The sequence below is a fragment of the Rattus norvegicus genome, chromosome 18 (assembly GCF_021556685.1).
Source record: "Rattus norvegicus strain SHRSP/BbbUtx chromosome 18, alternate assembly SHRSP_T2T, whole genome shotgun sequence".
NCBI classification, from domain to species: Eukaryota; Metazoa; Chordata; class Mammalia; order Rodentia; family Muridae; genus Rattus; species Rattus norvegicus.
In genome coordinates this window covers 2,051,229-2,074,913 of record NC_141551.1, presented here as the reverse complement: position 1 = coordinate 2,074,913, position 23,685 = coordinate 2,051,229, and the positions used below count along the sequence as shown (strand labels likewise).

Here is a 23,685-nt window from a genome sequence, read left to right as displayed (position 1 = left end):
CATATATGGGTAGTGTACTGTAGCTATCTTCAGATACACCAGCAGGGGTCATCGGACCCCATTACAGATGGTTGTGAGCCACCATGTGGTTGCTGGGAATTGAACTCAAGACCTCTGGAAGAACAATCAGTGCTTTTAACCATTGAGTCATCTCTCCAGTCCAGGAATGCCTACTTTTATTTACGCTTTTTCCTCATTCTCCCAAAAGTGCTGACTGGTTAGTGTTCTGTTGTTTGCCAACTTGATACAAGCTAGAGTCACTTAGGAAGAGGGAACATTAAGCAAGCCTGTGTGCTCCCACACACACACCCCTTTTTTTTCTTTTCACAGATTAATGATTTAAAAGTGGAAGGGCCTAGCCCACTAGGGGTGGTGCCACCCCTGAGCAGGTGGCCCTGTGCGGTATAAAAAAGCAAGCTGAACAGGTCATAGGAAACAAGGCAGATAGCAGCATTCCTCCATGGCATCTACTTCAGTTCTGTCTTGGGCTCCTGTTCTTGCTTCCCTAGATGCTAGACCATAACCTATAACCTATAGGAGGCAGTAACAGCACCACAAACCAAGCTGGTTTTTGCCAGTGTTCTTATCACAGCAACAGAAAGCAAAATCCTGTAACATCCCGATTATGTGGCTTTGGAGTGCCTCACAGCAACTCTCTTAGGAGAACCTTTGCAAAAATTACTTCTAATCTTCTGCCTATATAACTGTGGGAAAGAACATAAAAATCATTTTCAGAATAAAAATATTAATTTTTTTCTTCTTATGAACTTTCTAAAGCTGTGATCTACCAAAAGGTTAGAGTGTGTACAACACAATGGACAGAAAATGAGGGGAGAGGCATCCAGGAAAGCAGCGGGTCATAAAAAGGAGGCTGCAAGAAGGTGTCAGGCACCAGGGATGTGGGGTGATCCACAGCAGATGGGCTGAGCATGTTGTCATCAAGCTCTCCCTCTGCTGGAAGACAGTAGTGCACTCCTTTAACCCAGCACTCGGGAGGCAAAGGCAGGAAGATCTCTGTAAAGTTTGAGGCCAACCTGCCCTACAAAGCAAATTCCAGGATAGCCAAGGCTACACAGAGAGACCCTGTGTCACAAACACAAAAGAAAGATCTCCACTGCTGGTACATTTTACTGACCTTAGGACACACTGCCCTCTATCTCTGACCCACACATATCTCAAATAACACTAGCTAACATGTCTGTCTCTTTCTCCAACCATACACACAGGAGGGGGTATGCTTTATTCTATTTATAAAACTATGGTGGGCGATGGGGAGCTTAGCAAACACTACATAGCAATACATCTTCTCTGACAATACTCCTGACCAGTATCTAGCCCTACTTCTGCCACTTGATATCCTGTGCTGAGCTCTGTGTTCCCAGAACTCATTAATAGCTGTACCTACTGACGGTCAGAAGGACTGACAAATTTCAGATGCTGAAGAAAGACAAGCTACTATAGGCTACTCTTCCTACTACAGGCTACTCTTCCTACTATAGGCTACTCTTCCTACTATAGGCTACTCTTCCTACTATAGGCTACTCTTCCTACTATAGGCTACTCTTCCTACTATAGGCTACTCTTCCTACTATAGGCTACTCTTCCTACTATAGGCTACTCTTCCTACTACAGGCTACTCTTCCTACTATAGGCTACTCTTCCTACTATAGGCTACTCTTCCTACTATAGGCTACTCTTCCTACTATAGGCTACTCTTCCTACTACAGGCTACTCTTCCTACTATAGGCTACTCTTCCTACTATAGGCTACTCTTCCTACTATAGGCTACTCTTCCTACTACAGGCTACTCTTCCTACTATAGGCTACTCTTCCTACTATAGGCTACTCTTCCTACTATAGGCTACTCTTCCTACTATAGGCTTTTTATATACTATTTTCTGACAGCCTTCATCTAAAAGGAACAATCTGCCCTGCCCTTACAACAGCTATGTCTGTGATTGCTACTTTACTTTTCAAAATGTAAATAGCCAACTGCTGTAGGGACAATACTACACAAAAGTAATAAAGGAAAAGAAGCAAGCTATGAAAACAAAATGAGGCTATTAGTTACTTTGGAGAGACAGGGACAGAGGCTTTTAATGAGAACCATTGCAGAGATCCACCTGCCTCTGCCTCTCAAGTGCTGGAATTAAAGGCATGTGCTGCCATCACCCGGCTCATACATGTTTTATACAGTCTCTGGTATAGCTAATGCAGGGTGACTATGAATTCTATAGAGGATGTCCACACTCAGGGTACCTTGCTGATGAGTGGGGACTGGCAAGGAGTGATGTCTCTCAAATGTTAAGTGATTAATGTAAGAGTTAAATGAGCCAGGAATCATCTTTAAATGAAGATACTGGTTTAGAAAGTCTGTCATGAAGTACATTTATTACTGCTCAGTTTTAATAACACCTCAGGTGACACCAATGTGGCTGTCCTGTACATCGCATCACTCTCAAAAGAAGTCAGATTTCAGTATTTTTCATTTATCTGTTAATTAAAAGATATACTTCCAGACAGTAAGAACTCATTTCTTAGCACCTTGAACATAATACATGCTAAATAAATTTCTTGAATTAAAAAAGGGAATAAGTTTATTTTCTTAATAAACTATTCAGAAATATAGTAAACTATACTTGTCTGACTTTCATTTTGCTTTAATGCCCTATTATTTAAAATGAACTCAGTGGTTGGCTGTGATAACTCATCTTTCTCTTGGAGGAAAGCAGTACTCACAGCTGAACCTCGGGCTTTCTTTGCCTCTACTAACTCATTTGTCCTATTCCCCAAGTAAGCTTGTCAAAAGACAGTCATGGATCTGAGAGTGACTGACATGTATATTTCCAAATGCTACCCAACATCCAATATAACACAGAAGAGCATGAACAATAATGTTTGCTGACTAAATAAATCCATTAGTTATCAGCTAAAAGAACATGAGATCCAAAATAGATATAAGCAACATAACCAAATACTAGCCCTAGACCACCTCCTTCTTATGCACAGGGCTTCAGTTTGACCCTCAGAACCCCTCCCCCCCCCAAAAAAAGTAGCTTTCTCAGTAACCGGCCTTTAAAAGAATAGAATATAAGCACGTGGATATATAATGTTTATACTTTTCAACGGCTCTGTGTATCAAATCCAGGACCATCTTAAGGCTCTCTCATTGAGCTACACCTTCAGTCCCTCGGCTAAAATTTTACTAACAGGAAAATCAAGAACATGGCCCCAAAATGGAGTCTTCAGAAAGGCACATCTGAGCAGCAGCAACATGAAATAAACCCACCTAACAGCCTTCTCAAAGAACAACAGCATTTGCAAGTAGGCAGGAACATTGCTTTCTTCCAAAAGGAAAAAAAAATTGAAGATTTTTAAAACTTGTTCCTGGCATGAAAATAAATGGGCACAGACACGTATTTACAGCAGCAATGGAAATGGATATCTCCTCAACACATGGTACTCAGAACAGAGGGTGAACCTTTAAAAGTGCACACCTTTCCTCGACGCCCATTGCCTCCGTCTTGATCTTCCCACTGCCAGTCCACTCCTCGCACCACTCTGGCACCAGCAAAGATTCCTCTGGCTGTGATCTTCTTAGATTTTCTACGAGACTCTAACAGAACCCTAAAAATAAAAGTTTTGTTTTCACAATCTTATAAAACTAAGTAATAGTAATCTATACATAAAAGCATTCACATGAGTTTAAGTGTTAGCGCCTTAAAAGAGAGACATTACACTGCCCATTTTACAAATGAGGAACTCGAGTGTAACAAAAAGATGCTGCAGTTTCACAAGAGTTTACAGAACCATGGAATCCATCGAGGCACGTCAGGCTTTGACTTTAAGTGTCCTCGGTAAGGGCCTATTGCAGACAGCATCTCCAGTTGAGTGGCAAACCATACTTGCCTGCTCTGACTAGGAAGAATAGTTAGTGGCAGCACTTTGGTCTCCTCTAAAGCATGATCTATCTACAAAGAATAGTAGATCCTCTGCTCCTGCCAAATGCTGTAAAGAACCCAAAATTGGGTTCAGCGTAGGTTGGGGGGGGGGGACGGGACCTTTAAGAACCTGTGAAATGTGAGCAATGACGTGAACACTCCGAGTACTGCATGAATGCCAGAAAATTTACTCTGAGGCACAGGCCTGACTACACCACACTGTCTCCAGAGTATTCCACACCTATGAGCATTACGAACATGAGAGAGATTTCACTTAATTATCCGAGTCAGCTGCTTTCTCCAAGGCCACCTGTCCCTTTCTTGTCTATGTGATTTTTACTCAGAGATTTTAGACTTTAGTATGTTGAATTGTTACCTTATTGTTATATCCATTAAAAAAAAAACTATTGTTCCTTAATTTTAATTGTAAGCAAAAATAACTGTTTGCAAAGTACTCAGTTTGAGTGGCAAGACAATAATTTGCAATGAGACACTGTGACTCAGAACTCCTACCCTACGACTCCTAGCTGTGGCTCTCTAGCTGGCTGTATTTAAGTGCAGTATCCTGTACTAAGGAAAGACTCCACGACCTAAAACTCCAGACCTATTATCCCATTATGCCCTTTCCATTGCTCCTAAAAACTAAAACATTATCCTACCATAATCATTCATGATCCTTCATTCCTCTTAAATTATAACCTCCTTAAGGAAACCACCCTCAAATCACAAATGCAGTAGCTACCATATGGTCTCTCTCTGGTATACACTCATGTATATATGCATCTGTGTGTGCAGGTGTGTGTGCACGTGTGGAGGCCAGAGGCCAAAGTTGGTTGTCTTTCTCAACCACCTTTCCGAAACCTTATTTTTTTGAGGTCTTTCCCAAATCTGGAGTTCGGAGTTCTGCTAGATGGGCTGCCAGAGTTCCGAGGACCATCCTGTGTCTGCCTCCCCAGTGCTGGGATTATGGAAATGTGCCACTGTGCCCAGCTTCTCGTGGGTGCTGGGGATTCAAACACAGGTCCCCATGCTTGCGTAGCAAGCACTTCAACTGAGCCATGTCTCCAGTCCCTATCCTTAGTAAATACCTGTTGACTCAAGCAGCAGGCCACACTGTTTACTGGGTAGAAATTCATAAAACAAAGAATATAACAAGAAAACATTACTCAGTTTTGGGCTGCCCATGCATTTCCAACTGATCAGCAATGCCAAGTCTCCATGCTAGAGAAAAAAATAACTAAAATTATCTATAAAGAAATAATAATAGTCGGAGGTCAGCGTGGTCTACATACGTATTGAGTTCAAGGCCAGCCAGAACTACTCAGTGAGACCATGTCTAGGATGGAAAGGAAAGCGAAGGGAAAAGGAAGGGGAGGAAACAGGAAAGGGGAAGGAAAGGAAGGCAGGCAGGCACATATAGTAAAATTCTACCTTCACGGAGTTTCACAAATCATCAAACCAGATCTATGTCTAGCCTGCTATTCATTTCCCCAACACTAACTCTAAAGTGTCAAAAGGTACTTCCTAATCTACATTTAAAGCTGACAAGATGAAACAAAAAGTCCTGAAGGAAAACCTCTTTCCCTTACCGTTCACTTCCTGGTGTGGTGATCCTATAGAAGCGATGCCTTAAGTGGTGTTTATCTCCATGATAACAAACAGTGCACAGATCATAATTGGTGCACTCTGCACATTTCCATCGAATGCCAATGATTGGTTGTTGGCGGCAGGTGTCACACATAGTTCCATCATGCTTGATGCCTATGGAAACAACCACATGCTTAAGTAACTCTCAACACTTATTTGTGCACTGCTGTGTTGGGGAAAACACAACAGCATATTATAGGTTATTTTAACAAAGGGCAGGAAAAAACAAGACATCTAATTTTGAGGTGACATATCTAAAATACTTTGATCAATATAAATCATAACTAAACATGTTTCCTACTCTTATTTTATTAGTAAAATACAAACCAATAGTGTTACAGGATACTTGATTATTGTACATAGAAAACCTAATTGTTAGCAAAATATAAAAGATTAAATACATATTGCATTTGTCAGATATTGCAGTCAGGTGTGTCCCGAAGAGATACACCATTTGGGTGAGCCTCTGAAAGGCTCCATAGGCAGTGCTAAAAAATGGAAAGATCCTACCTAGTTTAAGACAAATTGCTTGGGAGAAGTGTGGACACAATGCAAGCTGGCTGGCTGGCTAGACCAGCCTATATCACTTGAGCTCTGGATTCACTTCAGAGACTCTGACCCAACAAATGGAAAACACACCAATGTCAATATGGGGCCTCCATATCCACACGTATATGCCTACATACCTGCAAACATGCGTAATATAAACATGGACACATTTGTGAAGAAAATAACCCCTCAGGATTTTTGAGAGAACTGCAACATACTATTCATGTAAATAGTCCAAAAGAAATGAACTTTTACTTAAGTACTTAGCAGTAAGTGTTTCCCCCATAAACATTAAAGTTTAGAAAATTGTTAGCTACAGGTGGATATGGTGGCATACACTATAATCCTAGCACTTAGGAAATGGAGGAAAGGGATAAGGAATCCAATGCCAACCTGAATCCTGAGTAACTCATCAGCAACTTCCAACCACCCTGAGCTACATGAGGAGACAGCCAGATAACTCAGCAACTAAGAATGCTTGCCACCAAGCTTGACAACCAGAGTCCCATCTTTAAGACCCATATAATGCACTCACTGATAAGTGGATATTAGCCCAAAAGCTCGAATCACCCAAGATACAATCCACAGACCACATGAAGCTCAAGAAGAAGGATGACCAAAGTGCGGATGCTTCAGTCCTTCTTAAAAGGGGGAACAAAAATATTCATAGGAGGGGATATGGAGGCAAAGTTTGGAGCAGAGATTGAAGGAACAGCCATTCAGAGTCTGCCCAACATGTGGCCCATATATACACAGCCACCAAAACTAGACAATATTGATGAAGCCAAGAAGTGCATGCAGACAGGAGCCTGATATAGCTGTCTCCTGAGAGGCTCAGTCAGAGCACGGCAAATACAGAAGTGAATGCTAGCAGCAAACCATTGAACTGAGAATAGGGTCCTAGGTCGGAGGAGTTAGAGAAAGGATTGAAGGAGCTGAAGGGGCTTGCAACCCCGTAAGAACAACAATACCAAGCAACCAGAGCTCTCAGGGACTAAACTACTACCCAAAGACTATACATGAACTAACTCATGGCTCCAGCTGCATACGTAGCAGAGGATGGCCTTGTTGGGTACCAATGGGAGGAGAAGCCCTTGGTCCTGCCAAGGCTGGAACCCCAGTGTAGGGGAATGTGGGGAGGGGGGGTGGATGGGGAAGTGAACACCCTTATAGATGAGAGGAAGGGGAAGGGGATGGGGGCATATGGACAGAAAACTGGTTAATAGAATAACATTTGAAATGTAAATAAAAATATCCAATTAAAAAAAGAGAGACAACAAAAAAAGGGAACTAACCATTATAGGTGCTAGGACAGAAGATAAAATACTGAGTTTATCTATACAAATCTTCACGAATAACTTTATTATGGTTTTTAACTCTCAATGAACCTGTGGAGATGTTACAGGTGATGAATGTTTAGCCAGATAATTACTTCTAATACATATGCATGTAAACATTCACTGCTATGAACTTCTTATTCAATTCATGGTTTGAATGTGTGTAAACGTGTGAACTTTTTACCATGTGATCATGTATTCTGAAAGATGTGTAAGTGCTGAGGACTAAGAAAAGAGACAGAACTGGGCCATGGAGAACTTTCTGGACAGAATATTTCTAAGAACAGAAGAATTTTCCTTTATCTCTCTTTTTCATTCTTTCTGGTTTTTTCCCTTTTTTTTTTCTTAGCTTTCATAGAAAACTTTTTACAACTTAGTAATAAAAGCTAAAATCACTTTCAAAGTGTCCCTTTTTCTTCCTGTGACTTCTACTAACAGGCTGAAAAGCTAGAGCAGAGCAGTTCCTGCTGAAATAGAACAAAGGCCGCATTACTTAATCCCCCGCTGTTAGGCCACAGGTGTCAATCCCTAAGCCAGCAGCTTTTTCCCCTCTGAAAGAGCAAGAAAGTTTTTAAAGGACTTTTTAGAGTTATCATCAGCATTTCCGTATAGTTAAAGAGCTAGAGCATCTCTCAGTTTTTAAAAGTCGCACCAGAGTCCTACTCTGTGCCCAGTCTCAACCCTCTCCAGGCTGGGAGGCTCCCAACAATGGTCAGTTTTGATTTTTCATAAACAAGGTTTAAATGAACATCCTGATAAATAAAGGACAGGATTACAAAACAAACAGACGACCCATATAATGAAAAGCAAAACACAATTCCCACAAGTTCTTTTCCGACCTTCACATACTCTCTATGGCACATGTGAACCTATACCACAAACTAAATATTAAAAAACAAAACAAAACGGAAAGATTAGCAACTGGTGCTAAGAGTGGGCTCAGAGGTGGAGAAGAACAGAGTGTGTTTCAGAGAAGTTAGCTCTGATTCCCAGCACCTATGTCAGGCAGCTCCCAGCCATCTGTGACTCCATCTCCAGGGGACCCATCATGCTTTCCTGGACTCTGTGGTGCATCTGCACACACATGAACACACAATTAAAAATGCTTTAAAAAATATTAGCAATCAAATTTCCCTATTAAGTGAAAAATACTTGTTACCAACTTATAACCTCCCTCAGACTGCTCACATAAGAATGAAACAGACACTAAAAGAAACTACTACAAATTATTGAAAGTACCTTTAAGGCAGAGGGGGCCAGTCCTCCTTTATTACCTTGCAACACTACTATCATTGTTCAATACATTGAAACCACAATTTAAGTGGTTTGTGACTTATGACACCAGGGTCACCACTTTACAAGACATCCTAGCAGGTGAACTCACTGTTGACTTAGTCATGCTTACCTTTGTGTTATTTAGAAAGTTGTTATTATTCAAGTATTTGCATATAAGATATTTATACACATTTCAAAATTAAAGGCAAGCAGAGAAGAAGGTGGGACTTAGATGAACTAAGATCAGTCATGCTAAAGATTCCCAGTGGGTAACATGGAGATCTCTTATTCTGTATTTTGTCTAACTTAGGAAGCTTTCCATAATTAAAGAAAAGGAAGTCTTTTTTACTCTGAAAATTTTAGTCTTCTTTGGAGAAGGCACAATGTTCTTTAGTGGTGAGGCAGTATGCACTAAAACTCTAGGAATGTGCTGTGCATGCAAGAACTACAGGACAAAAATAGTATTATTATTAAGTTCTAAAAGAACTAGTAACTACTGCTTGCTACTCCCTAATAAGAAAGAAACTGTAATATTTATTTTCTATATCCAGATAACCAGATTTCAAACATGAAACTGAATTCCAGTACAAGCTTGTAACTGTGCTTGTAGAGCTGGGGGGAAGATGGAAGGTGGAAGAAGAAAACACGTACTAACAGTGAACAGAAGTGGCTACTGGACAATCCAAGAGTGTGACATTCCTTTGTCAAATATGTGTTATGAATAACCCCTCCCTCAGTATCCTACTTCACAAATGTTTGACCCAAAGGAAAAAGAAGACAGTGGACATCAATGTCTACTAACTTTCAGAATTATTTTTTAACACATGTGTATGTGTATATATGTGTGTGTGCATGCACAGACAGGACAGAAGAAAAGTTCAGTGTCATCCACTTCCTTTGAGACAGTGTTTCTCACTGGCCTAGAACTCACCAATTAGGCTAGACTGACGAGCCAGTAAGCCTCAGGGTTACTCCTGGGATTACAAGCACTCTGCCTGCCATTTCAACATGGCTTCCAGATAGAATTCAGCACTCAAGCCTTACTGACTGTGGTGGTTTGAATGAGCCTACAGGCTCATAGGGAATAGCATTATTTGAAAGGTTCTGGACATGTGGGCCTGTTGGAAGAAAAGTGTCATTAGTCACAATGGCTCACTCTCTCTGCTGCCAGCTGATCCAGATACAGACAGAACTCTCAGCTCCTTCTCCAGCACCACATCTGTCTGGATGCTGCCATGCTTCCCACCATGACAAAAATGCACTGAACCTCTGAACTGTAAGCCAGTACGAATTAAATGTTGTCCTTTGTAAAAGTGCCATGCTGTCATGTGTCTCTATAGCAAGAGAAACCCTAAGGCACTGACTGAGGTAATGCCTCTCCTCTGTATTTTACCCTCCTAGTGGAAGCAGGAAGGGGTTCAAATATCACTCTTTCTATAATGCCAAAAGGAGACCTTATCTCAGAGAAAAGGAAAAGAAGAAGAGGAGGAAGAAAAGGAAGAAGAGGAAGAGAAGGGAGGGAGGGAGGGAGGGAATATGAATATGGAGGGGAAGAAAGGGGAGAGGGAAATGGAAATCAACCAAAACCAGTAATAATTTTCTGGTTAGGGCTGAGGCTATACCAAGTAGCAGAGCATATAAGATCTAGGTAGTCAACTGTCAGCATCAAAACAAATCAGGAGTAAGAGAAGAGCGCCACAGGAATGACAGACTCATAAGACTCTCAAAGAAAGGAAAACATCACAGAAGGGCAAGCAGGAGAGACTTCATACTTCAGCAGGACCATAAACAGAATCAGAACTTGATGATAAATTGCAGAGTTAGACTGGGAACTAACAAGTTCAGCCATGACTTCTGACCTGTATATTTGTAGTGTTACATTAAATGATAAAAACACAAGACCCTAATTCTGTAATGTATTAGTTACACAGAATAGTCTAGACTATGTGAGATCTGAACTATACTAGTATCACCTAAAAACTGAGAAAACACTTCCGTTCAAATGGAGGCTAAAGCAATACAAAGGTAAACACACTACTTAAGGCCCTTAATATGTATTCATTAAATGTGCTAGGTCTTCTACATGAACTTAGTGATCAAAATTACATATCCTACTAGTCAAATCCTACAGTCTTTAAACATAAGTGGTAGAATTTTTAAAGTCCAGTTCTTTAAAGGATATCTGATACTTAAAATCCCTAATTCCTCAGAGAATACTGGATCATTTATGTGTGAATTAAGCCCACTTTACCAAGTACTTCATCTTCTCAGTAGCCCCTATTGCTACTGCATCTCAAGACTTTCCCCAAAGTCTGCTCTGGTGATGCAGATCTTTCTAGTGCCTTTCAGCTGCCCTCACTGTAGAACAGCCAGAGATAACAGCTTTCCAGGCTATTAGACAGCCCACCCACCCCTTCCCAGCAGCTAATCACAACACATGTATACTGTGGCAAATCATCAGCCACAGATCCCAAAGAAATCATACTCCCATCTAAGTGGGTGTAAACTCAAATTTAAAGTCACAGGAGCACAGCTACACAACTTAAATCCATCAGTATACACAGTATCTCAATGCTGCAGTCACTGAGTTTACAACAAAGGGTCGAATGGCACTGTCATCTACTCCTTCCATGAGGACCACACAGCAAAGGCTTTTCCTTTATCACGGAATGATTCAGGGGGAGAAAAGTGCACAAATAATCCTCAACCCATACAAAATATTTGTAATCATCCCTTAGATTAGGAAGAATACATTATACTATACTATATACTATACTATATTTTAAGTCACCATATAGTCAAGGGCATCTGATGTTAATTTATAACAATTCTGTAATTACTTCTGTTGTCATTATTATCAAAAGTTTACAAAGTGAAAACATATTCACTCACAAGTTTTATTAGTAAATTCTCAAGTTCATCAATGGATAAATAATGGTCATAATTCTGTGGTACAGGACAATAAAAATGATAATTCAGTTTTCCTAAAATAGAAAATTTTCAAGAACTGCCAAAAATCACAGCATATGATTTTAAAAAAAATAATGCATGGTTTAGAAGTGCTTGCACCGCCTGAGGACATCACTAAGTTTAATCTATGGGCCTCACTTAGTGGAAAGAGAGAACCACCCCCATAAGTTGTCCTTTGGCTGCCACACACACACACACACACACACACACACACACACACACACTTTACAAAAGAAAGAAAAACACATATTGTAATACTTCGATCAGTGCACTGTTATAAATAGACACCATACTAGTTACATTACTACGGAGCTGCAGCAGAGTGTTTTTTAAAGAAGGTAATGCGACAACCTGCACTTCAAAAAAATGGCCACATTTGTCCAGATCCCATCCTACCTGCTCTTATAACCGACACTGACATTCCACTATGGACACTGTGTCACTTGTAATGTGAGATCACGAAAGCCTATGCAGAGGTCAGCTGCCCCTCCCTGACACGCCATGCTGGTTGCTCTCACTCACAGAGGAGTGCCGGAACTGAGCCTGAAGCTCAACCTTGGCTGCAGTGCATGGTGGAAAAAGCTTTAGAGAAATACCTAAGGATCCTGAACTGCAACCAGATGCCCAGCTAAAGCTTCAAACCATGAACACAAGACATTTCTTGTGCCACCTCCTAGTTTCTGACCTACTGGAGCCAGCACATAAATCACTCTGCATATGGTTTCAGAATAATCTTGTTAGGTAATCATGGCAACTGTAACAAAGAAAGTTAAAAATATTTTGTATCTATTATAGTTCTCCTACAATACAACGTATCAAGAAAAAAAGAGTTAATAGAGACAGTGCCCCACAAGTAAGAGCCAGTCAGGCACTGGGCGACTCTGTGTCTCGTGGAGGAAAATCAACTAAACATGGGCAAAGGAGATCCTAAGAAGCCGACAGGCAAAATGTCCTCATATACATTCTTTGTGCAAACCTACCCGGAGGAGCACAAGAAAAAGCACCTGGATGCTTCCGTCAACTTCTCAGAGTTCTCCAAGAAGTTCTCGGAGAGGTGGAAGACCATGTCTGCTGAAGAAAAGGGGGAAATTTGAAGATATGGCAAAGGCTGAAAAGGCTAGTTATAAAACAGAAATGAAAACCTACATCACTCCAAAGGGAAGACCAAAAAGAAGTTCAAGGACCCCAATGCACCCAAGAGGCCTCCTTCAGCCTTCTTCTTGTTCTGTTCTTAGTACCACCCAAAAATCAAAGGCAAGCATCCTGGCTTATCCATAGGTGATGTTAAAAAGAAACTAGGAGCTAGCTGGTGCCCGACCTCGCTGATCCCGTCCCATAGCTCCATGCTCCCAAACCCCGAGGGAGAGAGAGGTCATCACCCAGATGTGTGGACAATCCTGAGACTACAGGGCAGAAGAGAAGTGGCAGTCTCTTCTGCCCACCTTTGACCACATCCCTGACCCAAGAGGAAACTGTATAGGGCCTCTGGGAGCAGGAAGATAGGGGCAATCAAGCTGCAGGAACCCTGCGGTCCAGACTGCACCTGGATCTGAACAGACCCAGTCAAACAGCTCCCTGCACCCAAATCACTTGGGAGGGAGAGCAAGACCTTCAGAGGGACAGACACACCTAGGAAAACAGAGGATACTACTCTCTGCCCATATTTCTGACTCTAGAGGAAAACACCTAGCGGCATCAGGGCTCCCTTGCGCACAGGGACCCAGAAGTAGAGGCAGGCCCTTCTGGTTGCTGCCCTCAAGAGAGCTACAACCTGAGGAGTGACTTCAGGCCCAAGACCAGAGGTAAGACCAACTTTTCTGCTCCAAGTGACCTGCCTGGTGGACTCAGGACACACGCCTACAGGAAGAGCTGAAAGCAAATGGACAGGAAGGCCTACACGCCTGACAGCAGAACACTCTGTCCCCATAACTGGCTGAAAGAGAACAGGAAAACAGGTCTACAGCACTCCTGACACACAAGTCTATAGGACGGTAAAGCCACTGTCAGAAATAGCAGAACAAGGTCACACCTGAGACAACGGGATGGCAAGAGGCAAGCGCAGGAACCCAAGTAACAGAAACCAAGAATACATGGCATCATCAGAGCCCAATTCTCCCATCAAAGCAAACACTGAATATCCAAACACATCAGAGAAGCTTGATATAGATTTTAAATCACATTTCATCATGATGATGGAGGACTTTAAGAAAGACGTAGAAAAACGCAAGAAAACACAAGCAAACAAGTAGAAGCCCTTAGAGAAGAAACACAAAAATTCCTGAAAGAATTACAGGAAAACACAATCAAACAGGTGAAGGAATTGAAAATGGAAATAGAAACAATAAAAAAAGCACAAAGGGAGACAACCCTGGATACAGAAAAACCAAAGGAAGAGGTAAGGAGCCGTAGATACAAGCATCACCAACAAAAGAGATAGAAGAGAGCATCTCAGAAGTAGAAGATTCCATAGAAATCATCGACTCAACTGTCAAAGATAAAGTAAAACGGAAAAAGCTACTGGCCCAAAATCCAGGACACAAAGAGAAGATCAAACCTAAGGATAATAGGTATAGAAGAGAGTGAAGACTCCCAGCTCAAAGGACCAGTAAATATCTTCAACAAAATCATAGAAGAAAACTTCCCTAACCTAAAGAAAGAGATGCCCATAAACATACAAGAAGCCTACAGAACTCCAAATAGATTGGACCAGAAAAAAAACTCCTCCTGCAACATAATAGTCAAAACACCAAATACACAAAACAAAGAAAGAACACTAAAAGCAGTAAGGGAAAAAGGTCAACTAACATATGAAGGCAGACCTATGAGAATTACACCAGACTTCTCACCAGAAACTATGAAAGCCAGAAGATCCTGGACAGATGTCATACAGACCCTAAGAGAACACAAATGCCAGCCCAGGTTACTGTATCTAACAAAACTCTCAATTAACATAGATGGAGAAACCAAGATATTCCATGAGAAAATCAAATTTACACAATATCTTTCTACAAATCCAGCCCTACGAAGGATAATAAATGGTAAAGCCCAATTTAAGGAGGCAAGCTACACCCTAGAAAAAAGCAAGAAACTAATCGTTTTGCAACAAAACAAAGAGAAGAAAAGCACACAAACATAATCCCACCTCCAAATACGAAGATAACAGGAAGCAACAATCACTATTCCTTACTATCTCTCAATAACAATGGACTCAATTCCCCAATAAAAAGAAACGGATTACCCAACTGGATAGGTAATGAGGACCCAGCATTTTGCTGCCTTCAGGAAACACACCTCAGAGACAAAGACAGACACTACCTCAGAGTAAAGGGATGGAAAACAACTTTCCAAGAAAATGGTCTGAAGAAGCAAGCTGGAGTAGCCATTCTAATATTGAATAAAATCGATTTTCAATCAAAAGTCATCAAAAAAGATAAGGAAGGACACTTGATATTCATCAAAGGAAAAAAATCCACCAAGATGAACTCTCTATCCTAAATATCTATGCTCCAAAGACAGGGGCATGAACATATATAAAAGAAGCCTTACTAAAGCTTGTCAAAGCACACATTGACATCACACAATAATAGTAGGAGATTTCAATGCCCCACTCTCATCAATGAACAGATCATGGAAACAGAAATTAAACAGAGACGTAGACAGACTAAGAGAAGTCATGAACCAAATGGACTTAACAGATATTTATAGAACATTCTATCCTAAAACAAAAGGATATACCTTCTTCTCACCACCTCATGGTACTTTCTCCAAAACTGACCATTTAATCAGGCACAAAACAGGCCTCAACAGGTACAGAAACATAGAAATAATCCCATGTGTGCTATCGGACCACCATTGGCTAAAGATGCTCTTCAATAACAATAAGGGAAGAAAGCCCACATATACATGGAAGTTGAACAATGCTCTACTCAATGATAACTTGGTCAAGGAAGAAATAAAGAAATAAATTAAAGACTTCTTAGAATTTAATGAAAATGAAAGTACAACATACCCAAACTTATGGGACACAATGAAAGCTGTGCTAAGAGGAAAACTCATACCTCTGAGTGCCTGCAGAAAGAAACAGGAAAGAGCATATGTCAGCAGCTTGACAGCACACCTAAAAGCTCTAGAACAAAAAGAAGCAAATACACCCAGGACGAGTAGAAAGCAGGAAATAATCAAACTCAGAGTTGAAATCAACCAAGTAGAAACAAAAAGGACCATAGAAAGAATCAACAGAACCAAAAGTTGGTTCTTTGAGAAAATCAACAAGATAGATAAACCCTTAGCCAGACTAACCAGAGACAGAGAGTGTGTCCAAATTAACAAAATCAGAAATGAAAAGGGAGACATAACTACAGATTCAGAGGAAATTCAAAAAATCATCAGATCCTACTACAAAAGCCTATATTCGACAAAACCTGGAAATCTGGAGGAAATGGACAATTTCGTACACAGATGCCAGGTACCAAAGGTAAATCAAGAACAGATAAACCATTTAAACAACCCCGTAACTCCTAAAAAAAAATAGAAGCAGTCATTAAAGGTCTCCCAACCAAAAAGAGCCCAGGTCTGGACGGGTTTAGTGCAGAATTCTATCAGACCTTCATAGAAGACCTCATACCAATATTATCCAAACTATTCCACAAAATTGAAACAGATGGATCACTACCAAATTCCTTCTATGAAGCCACAATTACTCTTATACCTAAACCACACAAAGACTGAACAAAGAAAGAGAACTTCAGACCAATTTCCCTTATGAATATCAAGGCAAAAATACTCAATAAAATTCTTGCAAACCGAATCCAAGAGCACATCAAAACAATCGACCATCATGATCAAGTAGGCTTCATCCCAGGTATGCAAGGATGGTTTAATACCTGGAAAACCATCAACGTAACCCACTATATAAACAAACTGAAGATAAAAACCACATGATCATTTCATTAGATGATGAGAAAGCATTTGACAAAATTCAACACCCCTTCATGATAAAAGTCCTGGAAAGAATAGAAATTCAAGGCCCATACCTAAATATAGTAAAAGCCATATACAGCAAACCAGTAGCTAACATTAAACTAAATGGAGAGAAACTTGAAGCAATCCCACTAAAATCAGGGACTAGACAAGGCTGCCCACTCTCTCCCTACTTATTCAATATAGTTCTCAAAGTCCTAGCCAGAGCAATCAGACAACAAAAGGAGATCAAAGGGATACAGATTGGAAAAGAAGAAGTCAAAATATCACTATTAGCAGATGATATGATAGTATATTTAAGTGATCCCAAAAGTTCCACCAGAGAACTACTAAACCTGATAAACACCTTCAGCAAAGTGGCTAGATATAAAATTAACTCAAATAAATCAGTAGCCTTCCTCTACACAAAAGAGAAACAAGCTGAAAACGAAATTAGGAAAATGACACCATTCATAATAGTCCCAAATAACCAAGGAAGTGAAAGATCTGTATGATAAGAATTTCAACCCTCTGAAGAAAGAAATTGAAGATCTTGAAAGATGGAAAGATCTCCCATGCTCACGGATTGGCAGGATTAATATAGTAAAAATGGCCATTTTACCAAAAGCGATCTACAGATTCAGTGCAATCCCGATCAAAATTCCAATCCAATTCTTCAGAGAGTTAGACAGAACAATTTGCAAATTCATCTGGAATAACAAAAAACCCAGGATAGCTAAAACTATCCTCAACAATAAAAGGACTTCAGGGGGAATCACTATCCCTGAACTCAAGCAGTATTACAGAGCAATAGTGATAAAAACTGCATGGTATTGGTACAGAGACAGGCAGATAGACCAGTGGAATAGAATTGAAGACCCAGAAACGAACCCACATACCTATGTTCACTTGATTTTTGACAAAGGAGCCAAAACCATCCAATAGAAAAAAGATAGCATTTTCAGCAAATTGTGCTGGTTCAACTGGAGGTCAGCACGTAGAAGAATGCAGATCGATCCATGCTTATCACCCTGTACAAAGCTTAAGTCCAAGTGGATCAAAGACCTCTACATCAAACCAGATACACTCAAACTAATAGAAGAAAAAGTGGGGAAGAATCTCGAACACATGGGCACTGGAGAAAATTTCCTGAACAGAACACCAATTCTAAGATCAAGAATTGACAAATAGGATCTCATAAAACTACAAAGCTTCTGTAAGGCAAAGGACACTGTCATTAGGACAAAACAGCAACCAACAGATTGGGAAAAGATCTTTACCAATCCTACAACTGATTGAGGGCTTATATCCAAAATATACAAAGAACTCAAGAAGTTAGACTGCAGGGAGACAAATAATCCTATTAAAAAATGGGGTTCAGAGCTAAACAAAGAATTCACAGCTGAGGAATGGCTGAGAAACACCTAAAGAAATGTTCAACATCTTTAGTCATAAGGGAAATGCAAATCAAAACAACCCTGAGATTCCACCTCACACCAGTGAGAATGGCTAAGATCAAAAACTCAGGTGACAGCAGATGCTGGTGAGGATGTGGAGAAAGAGGAAGACTCCTCCATTGTTGGTGGGATTGCAGACTGGTACAACCATTCTGGAAATCAGTCTGGAGGTTCCTCAGAAAATTGGACATTGCACTACCTGAGGACCCAGCTATACCTCTCTTGGGCATATACCCAAAAGATGCTCCAACAAATAACAAAGACACATGCTCCACTATGTTCATAGCAGCCTTATTTTTAATAGCCAGAAGCTGGAAAGAACTCAGATGCCCTTCAACAGAGGAATGGATACAGAAAATATGGTACATCTACACAATGGAATATTACTCAGCTATCAAAAACAATGACTTTATGAAATTCATAGGCAAATGGATGGAACTGGAAAATATCATCCTGAGTGAGGTAACCTAATCACAGAAAAACACAAATGGTATGCCTCATTGATAAGTGGATATTAGCCCAAATGCTCAAATTACCCTAGATGCATAGAACACATGAAACTCAAGAAGGATGACCAAAATGCGAATGCTTCACTCCTTCTTTAAAAGGGGAACAAGAATACCCTTGGGAGGGATTAGGGAGGCAAAGTTTTGAACAGAGGCTGAAGGAACGCCCATTCAGAGCCTGCCCCATATGTGGCCCATACATATACAGCCACCAAACTAGATAAGATGGATGAAGCAAAGAAGTGCAGGTTGACAGGGACCAGATGTAGATCTTTCCTGAGAGACACAGCCAGAATACGGCAAATACATAAGCGAATGCTAGCAGCAAACCACTGAACTGAGAACGGGACCCCCGTTGAAGGAATCAGAGAAAGAGCTTGAAAGGGCTCGAGACCCCATATGAACAACAATGCCAACCAACCAGAGCTTCCAGGGACTAAGCCACTACCCAAAGACTATACATAGACTGACCCTGGGCTCCAACCTCATAGGTAGCAATGAATAACCTAGTAAGGGCACCAGTGGAAGGGGAAGCCCTTGGTCCTGCCAAGGTCGGACCCCCAAGGAACAGGTTTCTTGGGAGGAGGGCCGTAATGGGGAGTTTTGGGAGGGGAACACCCATATAGAAGGGGAGGAGGAGGGATTAGGGGGATGTTGGCCTGGAAACCAGGAAAGGGATTAACATTTGAAATTTAAATAAGAAATACCCAATTTAATAAAGATGAAAAAAAAAAGAAATACCCAATTTAATAAAGATGGGGAAAAAAAGAAAAGAAACTAGGAAAAACTAGCAGAGACGTGGAACAACACTGTCACGTATGACAAGCCACCAAGCTGAAGGAGAAGTAGAGGGATATTGCTGCCTACAGAGCTAAAGGAAAATCTGATGCAGCAAAAAAGGGGTGTAGTCAAGGCTGAAACAGCAAGAAAAAGAAAGAAGAGGAAAACGATGGGCATGAGGAAGAGGATGAGGAAGAGGAGGAAGAGGAAGAAGATGAATAAGTTGTTTCTAGCGCAGTTTTTTTTTCTTGTCTATAAAGCATTTAACCCCTCTGTACACAACTCACTTCCTTTTAAAGAAAAAATTGAAATGTGAGGCTGTGTAAGATTTGTTTTTAAACTGTCTAGTGTTTTTTTGTATAGTTAACACACTCCCCAATGTGTCTGTAGATGGCCCTGTCCTGGTAGTGTTTTTAATAGCCACTAACCTTGCCTGGTACAGTCTGGAGGTTGTAAACTGGCATGGAAATTAAAACAGGTTCTTGCTGGTGCACAGCACAAATTAGTTATATATGGGGACAGTAGTTTGGGTTTTTGGGGTTTTTTTGTTTTTTTTTTTTTTTATTCTCTTTTGGTTTTATTTTTTGGTGTTTTTTTCATCTTCAGTGGTCTCTGATGCAGCTTATAGGAAGATAACTCTTGTTCAGTTCACTGAATACCACTCTGTGATTGCAAAAAAAAAAAAAAAAAGTGGCCGTTTTGTTGATATTCTGACTACTTCTAAGTAAATACAATTTTTTATTTAAAAAAATATAAAGAGTTAATTTAATTTAACTCTTTTAAATTTAATTTTAAATTAATTTAAATATGATTTAAAAGGGGCAAAAGAAAATCATGAAAGTAATAGTAAAGATTAGTAGAGAGCACTTGCCCTTGACACTCCACAGGGTTGGATTCCCAGCAGCACAGGAACAAGAAAAATGAACAAAATGTAACTGGCAGGGGTTGGGGATTTAGCTCAGTGGTAGAGCACTTGCCTAGCAAGTGCAAGGCCCTGGGGGTTCCGTCCCAGCTCCGGGGAGGGGGGGGGGGTAACTGGCAAATGTTACAATTTTAAGGAGTACTTTTAAAGCATGAAACAAATCACAGAAGCCACATGTGGACTGAACACACACACACACACATTTGTGCACATGTATGTAAATTGGCTTCTCCGCTTTTTCTATTGATGCTGAGAATCCAAACTCAGGTTCTCCTGTTTACATAGCAAAACACTTGACTCCCTGAGCCATCTCCCCAGTCCACACCTTCCATTATTTACATTTCTAAATTGCTTTAAACTTTTATTAGAAGCAAACTGCTGTTTATTTTCTAATTTGAGGGTAAAGAAAAACAATGAAGAGCAATTTTATTTCTGAAACTGGCATAGTTCAAAAGTAATATTCCAAAGTTGGGTGTGATACATACATCATAATCCCAGTACTCACCAGGCAGAGGTAGGAAGATTGCCGCAAGTTATGGACCAGCCAAGGCTACACTGTGAGACTCTTGTCTCAGAAGATCAAAAATAAAAATCAAAAGTAAAAATACTATTCCAGGCTTATCCAATGCTAATGAGAAAAAAAAATACCCTGATATAACCTTCACTGAGGACATTTTCAAAATGTTTCAAATCATTTATATCTTTTAAAGACACGGATATATTCAATTATTGTATAAAGACAAAAACTTAACAGATGTAGAAAATATGGAACCACATGTATACAAACTATATTAACCCACAAAGAACATTTTATTCTGTTTTAAAACTCATAAAATGGGGGGGGGGGGTAGGCGGATGTTGACCTGGAAACCGGGAAAGGGAATAACATTTGAAATGTAAATAAGAAATACCTAATTTAATAAAGATGGGAAAAAACTCATAAAATGTTGCCATGGTAAAATATTTTACCTAGTTTGCAAATACCTACAATGAAACATTTTATTTTTAAAATTACATAATATACCCCCATAGGCAAACTAGAAAGAAAATTACCAAAACCTGTTAAGGAACTGCCCTTTGCAGCTTTCCAGAGAATCTACACTAAGTATGTGTTAATGTTAAGAGCACCTGGAAAACCAGGTCAGGTAAATGAAACTGTGAGATGTTGGGTATCTCAAAATCTAAACTTCCCAACTAATTACATTAGTAAGTGGGCACACAAGCTGCTGCTATTTTCAAGCCTTACATTGAGTTATGTCATACTTAAATGAAGACACTGCCATTCTCCCAGTACATTATCCATATCATATGCAGCAATCTGTCTCATTGTAGGAAAGCTGGCCAAAAATATCAGCATGCTGATACCAATAACAGCAGACATCCACAAAATGGCTGTTTCTGAACAGACAGAGTAGACCTCCAGGTAGTCTGCTATACCAAGAGTAAACTGCACTGACCCAGTCAATACCCACTACAGCTACTGTGCAGCTGCTGAAGCAGCTGAGCAAAGAGGATAACTCAACAGAAAAGCAGTTTGCAACTACTATCATAACTATATATATTTCATCCCTAAGTTAATTTTCTACAAAGTACAGAAATAACATTCATGAGCTCATAAACTGCATACAGATTTTCTTTAAAGGAATTCATTTAAACACAATGACAACTGACATTGAAAAAGAAAAGAAGTAACCTTCTACAATTTACAATTCATGGTATGAAACAATACTTTAGGAAAACCACCAGTGCACACAAAAGCACATCTAAATCCTTTCTTGGTTCCCTCAGTTCAAGCGCCAACAAAGCCACTGAACAGCTGTGAAACAGACTAGCACTGAGAATTTAAAAAAACAGAGTAAACAAAGCTGGGCACTGAGGGACTATAATGAGAACACAACGGACTTTAAAACAAAACCTGATGGCTAAATAAAACCTAAAGCAGAAGAAAGGGCACCAAACAAGGCCAATGCTTCACTTGATCTTTTAGGATGCTAAGATCCCCCAATTCATTCTCATCTAAAGAATGTTAGCTCCAGCAGAGTTATTTCTTGAGGTTTTCATTTCAAAACACCCCACCCACCCACCCCACCCCACCCCACCCCACCCCACCCCACCCCACCCCACCTCACCCCACCCCACCCCACCTCACCCCACCTCCGTAATTCCCTAGCTAAACCCATTAGTGCTTTTTCTCCTTGCTGCTGCATTTTGTGGCATTACCCTGCGGAGTCAATGCTCTCTCCCCCCATGCTTTATGAAGACACCTGCCACCATTAAACCAACGGCCTGAGAAAAGCTTTGACTCATTCTACTAAAATTCAAATGACCATCTGTTCTCAGTTCAAAGTATCTCTCCTAAGTTCAACTACAAAGAATTTATATAGCTAACCATTTTTCTTGGAAATATTTAAACACGGTAAATAATAATAAAAAATAAAAAATAAGCTCTTAAGAAAACCATTAAAAAAATAACTCAAACTCACAAATTATTAAGATAAAACATTAAACCTATAAAGAGAAGACAACAAACTTGAAGTTTCCCTACAGCAGTTCAATACATAAAGCACACTCAAAGTGAGATAAGAATATCTAAATTGGCACGGTAGTAGTCATATTAGTAGTAGTACTACTAGTAGTAGTAGTAATTGTAGTTGTATTGATTATCTACTTAGATATCTTAAAGATTATGTAACAAATTCTCAGACTTTTTTGATATAAAAAACAAACATCTGCAGTAAACTAGCATGGCACCTGTGGCCCATGAAATTTTCTCCAAATTCAGAGATTTCTAACATCAAAGGGACATAATGTCACATGCCTTTCATCCAAGCACTCAGGAGGCAGAGTGACTTTCAGAGCAGCCAGAGCTACTGAGAAAAGACCTGTCTCAAAACAACAAAAACAAAAAGATTTCTCACATCAAAAAAATAATTTAAAAGTCAATTCAAACATAATTACTGAGGCATAAGTGGTTGCCACCACTTAAAGAGTTCTATGCCTTATACACCGATTAAACTTTAACTCTTTCATTTGTTACAGAAAGGATTAGCCACCTAGAGTCTATGAAACTCCCGAAAAGAAACTATCCTCAGAGAATGGTTGATTAGAATTTCGAGAGATCGCAATGTTGCAGGGCCAAAGGCTAATTATATTCCTTGCCCACTTCTGTGTCAAAACTAAAGTCTTGTGACTAGTAGACACAAACCTTCTGGGGTCCTGGAACTGACACCACTGCTTCTACAACCTAAAAGCCAGAGAAAAACTCCATCCTACCACGATTGCTTCTCTGATGCACCCACCAATGTATTTTAAACCTGCCTTAACTAGGACTTTCTTGTTTTG

General features: G+C 40.1%; 1 protein-coding gene across 3 annotated transcripts in view; it reads right to left on the bottom strand.

The window, feature by feature from the left end:
* The window catches only part of Mib1 (MIB E3 ubiquitin protein ligase 1), a 124,552-nt gene that overhangs the window by 84,667 nt on the left and 16,200 nt on the right, over positions 1-23,685 (bottom strand). For all 3 annotated transcript variants that reach the window (XM_087593018.1, XM_087593016.1, NM_001107405.2), the window contains exons 2-3: positions 5,531-5,702; positions 3,498-3,627 (exon numbers count right to left, since the gene is read on the bottom strand). In XM_087593018.1, coding sequence (XP_087449144.1) covers positions 3,498-3,627; positions 5,531-5,702 — 302 coding nt within the window. The remainder of the gene's footprint in view (positions 1-3,497; positions 3,628-5,530; positions 5,703-23,685) is intronic.